A 12,226-nucleotide genomic window follows, 5' to 3' on the forward strand; every position below is an offset into this window, starting at 1 on the left:
GTGAGGGCGGGGTTGGTGACGCGCGGCTCGTGAGTCTTGCGGGCAATGTGTCAATCCCGGGTTCCGCGTTGTATATGTGTGCAGAGCAGGAACTGAGTGGCTTATTCTTCCAGAGAGGGTGCAATGGACGGTGCAGTAAGTCCGAGCTACCCTCTTTCGAACTCCCCTTGCAGCCAGTGTGAGCCGTTAAAAAAAAGACATATTGGGGGAGGGGGTGGGGGAGGGGGAAGAGGAAGGGAAAGGGAATAGGGCAACAAGAGTGACGTTTTGCGTTGGGGTGGAACAAGATTGTAGTTAGTCCCATTCCCTAGTGGATCAGTTAACATTGTGACAACACTGAGCAACAGCAGGCGTCACCAATTCTATTGACAAAGTTACATGCATTTTCAACGCTTTACTGCCTGCTGGAAAGCAAGGGAGCTGTATCTGTCTCAATGGATTGGCCTTAAATCGTGTGTTGTGGTGTGCGTTTAAAGGGGTATTTTTTGCTAAAAGAAGAGAATGAGTGTTTCCCCTATGGGCATGTAACAATTCATGCAAAAGCAAATACTGTGGATGCTGGAAATCTGAAATAATATAGAAAGTGGTGGCACAACTCAACATGCCAGGCAGCGTCTGTGGAGAGGCAGTTGACGTTTGAGGTCTTCCGATGAAAGATCATGGACCTGAGATGGCCACACTTCATGCATTGTTTCAGTAGTCAAAATTAATGTTGCATTTTTTGATCTGTATCATATTTGTTCTGTTAATTAGGTCACTTGTGTTAGTTTAATTTCTTGGTTGGGTTCTGTATGTATTGATGGGATCAAAAATCTTTCTATGCTGCTCCAGCGATGTATCGTTACCCTAAGCTCAACAGAGCACCTCCTCCTGCACTAATATGAATTTACCACTTTTTGTACACCAGCTTTTCTTGCAGCCTGTCATGTGAGGGTGCCAATTAGAGTTGGATTTGAATCCAAGCTCCAGAAGTGAAAGGTCTGTGGTGTGCCTTTGCATCCTCCTGAAGTTGATGACTAGTCTCATGGATTATTTGTGCTATATAACATAAGTATTATGTTCAAATGTATCCTTTGGGTGATGCATGCATGCACTTGTCAGCAAAGCAGCCTCTTATAATATGCTTGACTTTGACCCAGCCACAAAAACATCTGAACTGAAGTTTTTCTTCAGTCATAGCATGTATCCACAACATACTGAACAGGTACTAGGAAGGAAATTTTTTTTTTCACCTTTGCGTTAACTTTTAAAGGCATGCGTGTGATGGTAAGAAAATAATTTTTTCCTTAAGTTTCCCGATTACTTGTTCACAAAGGAGTCCTTCCTTTTTTTATTCACTCAACCCCTTGTTTTGTTTTTAAACGCATTGACCTGCACGGCCTTCAATATTTCTCTGAAATCCTGCCCTCAAGACTGGTTAATATTTTAGTTGGAGCTCTATTCATGTTTGCCTCAGGGGGAAAGTGGAATCTACCACTTTCCATTTTGTGAACTCCACTTTTCTGCAATGTACCTGGTCAGAAACAGTGTTCTGGATTGGGTCCCAACTTACTCCGAATATATCAGGGAACTTAAGCTTCATGATTTGATTGCCATGTGTGGACTACCATTCATGGAATACTAGCTATGCATTGCTTGTAGAATATTAGGATATTGGATCTTTGTTCAAATGTCAAAATGTACAGATTTGTGTTTGGATGTAAAATGTGTTTTGCTTCTGAGTATTGATTTCCTTGCTCTATTAAGTGTTCTTTCCCCTTTTTGTTAAATAGTTTGGATCTGGTTCTATAGTCTCTGACAAAAATGAAATACTAGCACTTGGAGAAGAGCATCCTGAAGATAAAATTTACCAAAAAAAAGTGCAGGTATGATGTTGTTCACTGAAAGCTCTGTGAAAATGCTTCTATTTATCACCGCATTCACTAATTAAATTAAATACCTGACAGTGATGATAGTGGCCTGGATTTTGTGATTGCCACAAAGCAAGGACCTGGAGGAAAGCTGCCCACAAAGATCTAGCGAATGTGATGTGGTTTTCCCCTTCCCTGATGCCAGTTTAAAACAGGCGCCAGGTCCAGGGGAGTTATAGGCATACAGCAATGTTAGCATGGAGGTAAAGAGCCAATCATATTGAAGTATTCACACAAAGCAAACCAGGAAGTTTAAAAAAAAAACCATGATCCTTCACTTTTAATTTAAAATTTCAGGGAGTGAAGTAAGTGACTGGATTATGGTAAAAATCTAAAATACAGATAGACTTTAAAAAAATACTACATTTAGAAGTGTCATTTTTTTTTAACTATGGAGAAATTTGACATTCCACAAATATAAAATTAGCTTTTTGGAGCTGGTGAGAGTGTTTAGCGATAAACAGTGGTGCACTGTTTTACAAACCCAGTTACACTTATTAAACATAGTGTAAACAGTGAAATTAACCATGTCAGAGTGGAAGGTTGTGTCAATTCAGTTGTATTTCCTATTGACTGCAGTCTGAGATGGGGATGGCATCCCCTGGAGACAGGTAGAATTACTGACAGTAACTTCCAATTCCTGCATTACTTTTGTGCATGTGCGTACTCCAGAAGTTTCTATCAGTTTCAGTGGGGTAACGAGGTTGGACGCTGCTAGTTTTGCCATAATTCCCACTGCAAGATCCAAGCCAATGTATGTTGGGAATGTAGATGTAATGCAAACTCAGTTTTTGAAAACAGTAAGGATTTAAATTTTTTTGTGTAAAAATGTGTGTCAGCTGCAGTATAAAACTATGACCTGAGTTAATTATCTGCCTACATTACCTTTGGCAATATGGGAGGAATTAATGCAGATACTGGCATTTTTTCAAAAATTAAACTTTACCAGGTTAGTTTACTGATTACATTGTGACTTTTTCCAAACTTAATCTGTCTTATAAACTGTTTTGGAAATCTGTTATTCGATAGCATCTTCTTCTTTGAACATACTGCAGTATATATAGAGTAGAATGCTTTAACCTCTTAATACAGATTCCTCAGTCTGTCTGGTTTATCTGCGAAACTGGTGGGCAGCAGCCTGCACTCCAAACCTTTCTGTTTGGGCGGCGATGAGCAGGTATGAATTAGATGGCGTTGCATTGACATTTAAAAAAACAAACAAAACATACTTAACACTACAATCTAAACACTGTTCCCAATTAAAATGGACTTTATTTTTTAATCTCCTAAAGGCAGCATCTATTGACAGACCAAGATATGACCAATATCCTGGTTAGGGCATTAAGACACCAGTCTAGCAAAGAAGTTGCTCATGAATTATCATTTTAAGCCATTCATGGGTTACAGATTGTGTCTCACAGGCAATTCATACATTCTTTACAATTAGCACGGATTTCAGAAGCTGGGTTATAAATATATATTTTAAAAGTAGCTTGTAGCACTGACTTGCTGGTTGATCTGGATACCCAGTCAAAATTAAGCACCATAAATGAATTCCTGACATGAATTCCTAACATGTAAACCACATATGCGTCATTAGATAATATGGACAAACTTGCTTCTTTAACCGTGTAGAGATGTCTACACTACAGTCATGGATTGAGCATGGCCTGGCTCTTAGTCACACCTACATGCTTAGCTCATGTGAGATGAAAATCAAGGAACAAGAGACCTTCCTTTAAAAACACACTGCTAATCAGACAGCTACTGTTTTTAAAAAAAAAAAAAAGAATTTTTTTTTAGCCTTTGGGTATAATTCATGGTCAGAACTGGAATATTGTACAGATGGCTACCTTATAAACTTACAAGGTGCTCAGCTGTAATAACCTTACAGTTCTAACAAATGTTTATACCTAAAATATTAATTATCTTTCTTTGCAGATGTTGCCCAGTCAGCTGAGTATTGCCATGATTTTATTTTTGCTTCAGCAGTTGCAGTTGTTTTATTTTCCCCATTTCTAGGTAAGTTTGTTGCATTTTACTTTTAAATCTTTTTGCCCTCCATTCTGGCTCTGATCTTTTACATCACTCGCGAGTGAGAGGCCCTGCTTCCCTCCCAGACCTGCCAAGTGCTTGTCATTGTCTTAAGAGTCAAGTAATCCTTTTGTAATGTGCTTGGGTAAACAAACAGCAAATCTTATTTAGTAAGTCCTTTTCCATAATTTGCCATTTTGGGCATTGAAATTGGTAGTACACTAAATTTATTTTTTCTTATTCATTCAAGGGAGATGGGCTTCGCTGGCTAGGCCAGCATTTATTGCCCATCCCTAAATGCCATTGAGAAGGTGGTGTTGAGCTGCCTTGAATGGCTGGAGTCTATGTGGTGTAGGTACGCCCACAGTGCTTTTAGGAAGGGAATTCCAGGATTTTGACCCAACGACAGTGAAGGAATGGCAATATATTTCCAAGTCATAATGGTAAGTAACTTGGAGGGGAACTTCCAGATGGGGTTCCCATGTGTCTGCTGCCCTTGTCCTTCTAGATGATAGTGGTTGTGGGTTTGGAAGGTGCTATCTAAGGAGCTTTGATAAATAACTGCAGTGCATCTTGTAGCCAGTACACACTGCTGCTATTGTGCGTCAGTAGTGGAGGTATGAATGTCTGTGGATGGTGTGCCAATTAAGTGGGCTGCTTGATCTTAGATATTGTCTGGCTTATTGAGTCTTGTTGGAGCTGCATTTAACCAGGCAAGGGGAGAGTATTCCATCACACTCCTTACTTGTGCCTTGTAGATGGTGGACAGGCTTTGGGAAGTTAGGAGTTGAGTTACTTACCAGAGAATTCCTAACCCCTGACCTGCTTGCTATTATACAGGTATTGCTGCATTTGGATAGGAACTGCTTCAGCATCTGAGGAGTTGTGAATGGTTTTGAACATTTTGCAATAATCCCCACATCTGACCTTATGGTGGGGGTGGGGGTGGGTGGGGGGGAACGGTCATTGATGAAGCAGCTGAAGATTGTCGTGCCTCGGACACTAGCCGAGGAACCCGTGCAGTGATATCCTAGAGCTGAGATGACTGACCTCTAACAACCACAAACATCTTTGTGCCAGGTTTGATTCAAACCACCAGAGTTTACCCCAATTCCCATTGACTCCAGTTTTGATAGGGTTCCTCGATGCCACACTCGGTCAAATGTGACCTTTATGTCAAGGGCAGTCATTCTCGCCTCGCCCCTGGAGTTTATCTTTTTTGACCATGTTTGAACAAAGGCTGTATTGAGGTCAGGAGCTGAGTGACCCTGGCGGAGCCCAAACTTGAGCGTCAGTGAGCAAGTAATTGCTAAGTGATGCTAGGTTGTGGAATTGCTTAGCTCTGTCTATCACTTGCTCCATCTGTTGTTTGGCACTCTAGTGTTCTAGCTTCACCAGGTTTGCCTGGTGCTGCTCCTGGCATGCTCTCCTCCACTCTTCATTGAACCAGGGTTGATCCTCTGGCTTAGTGCTAATGGTAGAGTGGGGGATGTGCCCGGCCATGAGGTTATAGATTGCGGTTGAGTACAATTCTGCTGCTGCTGATAGTCCACAGCGCCTCACAATCGCCCCTTTTTGAGTTGCTAGTTGTGTTCAGAACCATTCCAATCTAGTACAGTGGTAGTGCCACACAGCAGCTGGTGTTGAGGACTCCCATGGCAACTTTCTCCTGACTGTATCCCACTGAGCCACCACCTCTGCTGGGTCTGCCCTGCTGGTGGTACAGGACATACTCTGGGATGGTGGTGTCTGGGACAGTGCCTCTAAGGTACGATTCCCTGAGTACGAGTGTCAGGTTGTTGCTTGACTAGTCTGTGAGACAGCTCTTTTAATTTGGCACAAGCCCCAAATATAGTAAGGAGGACCTTGCAGGGTCGACAAGTGAGTTTACCTTTGTCATTTCCCATGGCCTCAGCCGATTTTGGGTTGTCCGTCGGTTTTATTTCTTTAAGACTTTTTGGCAGTTTGATACAACTGAATGGATTGACTGTTTTCCGAGAGGGTGTTTAAGAGTTCACCACATTGTTGTGGGTCTGGATTCCTGTGTAGGCCAGACCTGGGAGGGACAGCAGATTTCCTTCCCTGAAGGACATTAGTGAACCCGATGGGTTTTTCCGACCACCGACAATGGTTTCATGGTCATCAGTGGATTTTTAATTCCAGATATTTATTATTGAATTAACATTCCACCGCCAACTGCCGTGGTGGGATTGGAACCAGAAAATGAACCTGGGTCTCTGGATTACTAGTCCAGTGACAATACCACTATGCCACCGTCTCTCCCCAAATGAGACCTTATTTCAAATAGGGAACAATTTTATTATATTTTATTTAACTTGAGCAGAGAAAATAATTGCAACTAAGAATTTAATGTTTTTGAGATTGCTGTTGGCTGCTTGTGTGAGCCTTTAATATTATTTGTCATCAGATTATCTAAAAACTTTTTCTCTCCTGGGAGAGAATTACTGGGACTTCATCTTAAGGACATTCCACTCTAATTAAGTTAAAGGAGCGACAAACTGAACATGTTGTGAAGCCGGAACATAATTGAAAATTGTGTATTAGGCTAACAAGCTTATTACCAGTGAGATGGCAACAAACATCCATGTTGTATATGGGCAACCTGGCTCCAGTTGGTTGATAAATTCCAAGCACAATAACTTGAGTTAGAAGGAGCCAACCATTTAAAAAAAAAAAAAGGCTTCAACAAAATATAATCATTTGTCACGCTGAAGATTGAGTACTAAAGCTCCACCATGACCCTATTACTTCTGTGGCTCAATACAAACTTTTTCCTTTGTCAGTTCATCTTTGACAAAAAAGATCGGTTGCTCATAGCTATTTGCTAGTTTCGTATTCATGCCAGGATACTGTAAAACAAAATTCCTACAGGACTACTTTTCATTACAATGCTGGTCTGAATGGGTACTTGTTTCCTTCAGACTTCAAGCATGCGATTTAAATGTTGAAAATGACTTTTTTCTTGGCAGGCCATGTGTGAGCTTTATCTTTTTCTTTAAAGGATATTAGTAGAAAGTATTCTTTCTTCAGAAGAACACTTGGCGATGGGAACTGCTTTTATCGAGCGCTGAGCTTTGCTTACTTGGAATCACTACTTGGAAGTAAAAAGGGAATACAAAAGTAAGTTTGTTTTACGGTTGTTGCTCATAGTATTGCATTTGGCTGCATGGTGATAAATAGGATAGAGTTACAAGGTAGTGATGCAATTGAATTCAGATTTGTGAACCTAAAGGTACAGTACACTAGCTGTTGATACTTCCTATGAGCATGTTATTGTGTTGTTAGCGAGGCGGAGGAAGTGGATGCAAGGGAAAATGATCTCAGATGAGGCTTTCAAGACCAGGGTAGGGAATTTAATTCCCCCCCCCCCCCCCCCCCCTCTCTGAAGCATAGATTTGTACCACACAGAAGTGTAGACTCCTTTGTATCCTCCCTACATCTGTAATCTCCTCCAGCCCGACATGTCTCCGTCACATCTGTGCTCATCTAATCCTGAGCTCTTGAGCACTCCCCGTGTTTTCATTGCTCCGACTTTGATCATGCCTTAAGCTCTAGAATTCCTTGCTTGCAGCACTTTACTTCGCTATTTTTTTCTGTAAGGCACTCAATAAAACTTTGACCAAAGCTTTTGGTCATCTGGCCTAATATCCGCTTCTGTGATTTGGTGACATATTTTGTTTTATAATGCTCCTGTGGTGCAATATAAATATTGTTGTAGTATCAGTGTGGAAACTCTTAAAAACGATACTTGGTTTCCATGTGTGACACTGGGGTGACTCTAGACGTGTCAAGGAATTAACAGGGAGGAAAGAAAGTCAAAAGGCTGGGATTTTCCAGCTCCATCGTGATAGGACCCACCACGGGAGATTCTATGGCCCAGCCCAAAGTCCATTAGCTTTCAGCGCAGCCGGACGATCCGGTGGTGGGCGGGGCTGGAAAATCCCACTCGCAAGATTTTGAATGAATTTTACTGGATTTTCTACATATTCTCCATGGAGAAACAGTAAACATGTATCAAACAAAAATAATGATTTCCTTCTATAAATAAGTGCAAATCTTCCCCATGGTGTTTATAGTGTTAACCGTACAGCTTTAATCACCATTTCTCTGATTTACTTTTATTTTAGACTTAGAAAGAGTTTAATGCGAAGTAGAGATGAGCTTTCATCTGCTGGATTTGCCGAAAATAGATTTGAAAATTCTTTCACCACTGTGAGTATTTAATTCATGATGAACTGAGGGAAATTTGAAGGTTTTGTTATTTGTGTCTTTTGACTCGACTGCACAAAAATAATGTAAAGTACAAATTTTGACAGGATTATCTTTCCACCTGTCTTTTGAGTGTTATGGTCTCTAGTCCAGAAATATTTTATTGGAGGACATTCCTGTGTTGTTGCTGAACATTGATCAAAAGTGAGCCATTTCCATTTTCTGTTTTAAATTTGCTAAGGCATAGTTTCCATTTAAGAAAAAAATGCATTGATACAGATGTTACTGTTAGGTTCTCTGGTTCTAGTTTATGGATATGATTGACCTGGTGGAAACGGATGGTTCGGTCTCAAAACTTCTTGCCGTTTTCAATGATCATGGTGTTTCAGATCACTTAGTGCAATATCTCCGACTGCTAACGTCCGCCTACTTGCAGAAGCGTTCTGAGTTCTTCGAGCTTTTCCTTGAGGGAGGTGTAAGTGTTAAAGACTTCTGCACTCAGGTCAGTTCCAAAATTTGATTATATTAATTGGTTTTATTTACTGAATATAGAATTTCCTTCAGAACTTAGGACAAAAAAAAATGTTTTGTTTGGTGAATATTGATCAAACAATATGGTTAATCAACAGTATTGTAAATAACACTGGTCAACCCACCATTGCACCACTGAGTTAAAATGTCAGAGTGGCCAGCATTTGGTTGTGACATAAGACTGTTGTCTTAGAGGGTTGATATTTAATTGCAAAAGTGATAGATCCAAAAATAAAGCATCAGGTGAAATCTGGAATGCTGAAAAGCAGTCCGTATAGCTTTCAAAGTGATAGATTGTGCTCTTTTTGAAAATCATTGCGAATAAAACTGAATGAGTTAAAAATAGAACTCGAATTTCACATACTGTGCTTAGACATTGGTTTAAGTTTTGATTAAAGTATCACAAAGAAAATTATAATATATCAAAGATGGCGCAAGAGCAATGATTGTGAAGTGGTCATCTGTTAAGTTAGGGTGTCCAAGAATCAAAAGCAGCAGCAGACTTTGATGAAAAGTATAGCACATAATCTTGGCTGATGCGTCAAAACAATACTAGAGGAGTGTCACCCAGTTTGTTTTATTCTTTCATGGGATGTTAATGCCCTAGTTGCCCTTGAGAAGGTGGTGATAAGCCACCTTCTCGAACTGCTGCAAACCGTTCAACTTTTCTGTCGCAGTTGGACCATTTCAGAGGGTAGTTAAGAGTCAGCCACATTGTTGTGGCCTGGGGCCGCACGTAGGCCGGACGAGATATTGAAGGCTGATTTTCTACCAGGTAGATTTTTGATGATAGTCGTAATAGTGACCATGAAACTATCATTCAATTCCAGATTTATTAGCTAATTGAATTTAAATATTACCAGCTGCCATGGTGTGATTTGAACACCGAGCATTAGCCTGGGTCCCTGGATTACTAGCCCAGTTATCACTACATCAGCTTCTTACTCTAAAATACTATCTTTCAGATGAGATGTCAAAAAGAGATATAGCTTGGCTGTTCAGATGGACATTAAAGATGTCATGGCATTATTTCAAAAGGCTATGTCCTTCCTTCTGCAACACTCTGAAAACCAGATTCATGATTATTCATTAATTCACTTCCGTTTGAGTGGTCTTGCTGTTTACGTAATAAGAAATAGACATAGGGCATGTGATCTTTGAGCTTGCTCCACCACTGTCGGGTCATGGCTGATCTGTGACTTCAACTCCACTTCCTCTTCTCCCCCCCCCCCCCCCCCCCCCAAAGTCCCCATAGCCCTTGATTCCCATAGGCCTGTATTTCATGGTCAGTGGCAAAGCAACAGCACCCACCACTGACCTTGAGGAAAACCTTTTACAAAGATGTAGAGATCTCTAGCGAGGATTTCTCCTTTCAGACTCAAGTTAGAATCTGGTGCCTAGTCAAGGGATCACCTGCCGTCCAGCAACAATGATGTCATAGCGATAAGCAGCCGTTCGCATGGAAGTATTCTCATGGACAGAAAAACAGGAAGCAAAGTTCTTATTTTGATTAAATTTTACAGTGAATGAAATAAAATTAAGACCTAAAGAAGGTAGAAGCTGAAATGTCAGACTGTTATAAAGCTTTTTAAATGTGGATAAAATTGACATTCCAGAAATATAAAAATAAAACAATTTAAATAAAATAAACTTTCAGGGCCATCAAGACTGTTCAGGAACAATTATGCCAAAAGCCCAATAAACACCTCATTGAACGAACGTGCAATTTTTTCAAGGATTTTTACAGCGAAACAACAGCACAAAGGGGCAAGTCCTTGTCTGTTCAGTGATTTATCTGATCAATTGCAGACTGTGTCGGGGAGGGGGAGGACAGTAACTTCCAACAGCACACCTCCCATAGAAAAGTGTAGCATAACTGCTTGCAACTTCTGGAATGCCGCATTTAACTTCACACATGTGGATTCTGCAAGTCGCCATTGGTCTCAGAGGAGTAACGGTTGCCAGTCTGATAGCAAAACTACTATAATAGTTGAGTTGAGAGTTCAAAAATCTAGCGATCAAAGCCATGAATGTGTTTAACAATTGAGCATTCAAAGCCCTATTGGGCAAATTCCAAAGATTCTCAACCCATTTGATTGAAGAAATGTCTTCTCATCTCATTTCTATGTGGCTAACCCCTTATTCTGAGACAATGCCCCTAGTTCTGGAAACTCCGGCTACAGGAAATCTGCCTCTATCCAGTGTCATCCTTTCAGAATCTAATGAGATCACTTCTTCTAAATGCAAGAGTATGGGTCCATTATATTCAATCTCTCCTCATAGTTCAACCCCCTCATCAAAGGAATTGATCTTGTGAACCTTCATTGCATCACCGTTGAGGCAAATCAACTATTTCCAAGGCACAAAGATCAAGACTGTATGGACTCGGCATAGCCCTGTATAATTACAGCAAGATATCCTTTCTCTTCTACTTCAATCCACTACAAAATGCCAACATACAATTTGTTGTCCTATTAACTTGCTGTACCTGTACGTTAGCTTTTGTATTTCATGTACAAGGACACCCAGGTTCCTCTGAATAACAACTTTAATAGCTTCTCACCATTTAAAAAAAATTCTGCTTTTCTATACTTCCGCACATCCTCTTGTCCACTATTCCCGTTCCTTTGCAACTTCTTACATCCTACTCGTAACCTTCCCACTAGCTTTATATTGTCTAAACATTGGATACAGACGTGCTGTTAGGTGAATTGGACATTGTAAATTCTCCCTCAGTGTACCTGAACTGGCGCTGGAGTGTGGCGACTAGGGGATTTTCACAATAACTTCATTGCAGTGTTAAATGTAAGCCTATTTGTGACACTAATAAATATTATTATTTAATTCATCAATATAGATTGTGAATAGCCTTATCACTGAGCCTTGGGACACTCTGCTTGTACCAACTTTCCAATTTGAAATGGACTTGTTTATTCCAGTTTTCCATCCCGTACCCAGTCCTTGACTGGGATTATTATTTAAATGATAAAATATTAAAACATGCTGCTGTGCAGAGAGACCTAGGTGTGCTAGTGCATGAGTCGCAAAAAGTTGGTTTACAGGTGATTAAGAAGGCAAGTGGAATTTTGTCCTTCATTGCGAGAGGGATGGAGTTTAAGACTTGGGAGGTTATGCTGCAATTGTATAAGGTGTTAGTGAGGCCACACCTGGAGTATTGTGTTCAGTTTTGGTCTCCTTACTTGAGAAAGGATGTACTGGCATTGGAGGGTGTGCAGAGGAGATTCACTTAGTTAATCCCAGAGCTGAAGGGGTTGGATTACGAGGAGAGGCTGAGTAGACTGGGACTGTACTCGTTGGAATTTAGAAGGATGAGGGGGGATCTTATAGAAACAGAAGATTATGAAGGGGATAGGATAGATGCAGGCAGGTTGTTTTCACTGGCGGGTGAAAGCATAGCCTCAAAATAAGGGGAAGTAGATTTAGGACTGAGTTTAGGAGGAACTTCTTCACCAAAAGGGTTGTGAATCTATGGAATTCCTTGCCCAGTGAAGCAGTAGAGG

At 40.7% G+C, this 12,226-nt stretch overlaps 1 protein-coding gene across 2 annotated transcripts in view; it reads left to right on the forward strand.

The window, feature by feature from the left end:
• LOC140404280 (ubiquitin thioesterase OTUB2-like) overlaps nucleotides 1–12,226 on the forward strand; it is a 14,669-nt gene continuing 2,443 nt past the window's right edge. Inside the window, exons 1-5 of one of the 2 annotated variants that reach the window (XM_072492607.1) lie at nucleotides 1–135; nucleotides 1,773–1,865; nucleotides 6,967–7,085; nucleotides 8,093–8,177; nucleotides 8,482–8,676. In XM_072492607.1, coding sequence (XP_072348708.1) covers nucleotides 124–135; nucleotides 1,773–1,865; nucleotides 6,967–7,085; nucleotides 8,093–8,177; nucleotides 8,482–8,676 — 504 coding nt within the window. In that variant the 5' untranslated portion in view covers nucleotides 1–123. Of the gene's footprint in view, nucleotides 136–1,772; nucleotides 1,866–3,961; nucleotides 4,388–6,966; nucleotides 7,086–8,092; nucleotides 8,178–8,481; nucleotides 8,677–12,226 lie in introns of those variants that run through there. The other variant, XM_072492612.1, reaches the window with a different exon arrangement.

Source organism: Scyliorhinus torazame, chromosome 2, assembly GCF_047496885.1.
Source record: "Scyliorhinus torazame isolate Kashiwa2021f chromosome 2, sScyTor2.1, whole genome shotgun sequence".
In the NCBI taxonomy this organism is placed as follows: domain Eukaryota; kingdom Metazoa; phylum Chordata; class Chondrichthyes; order Carcharhiniformes; family Scyliorhinidae; genus Scyliorhinus; species Scyliorhinus torazame.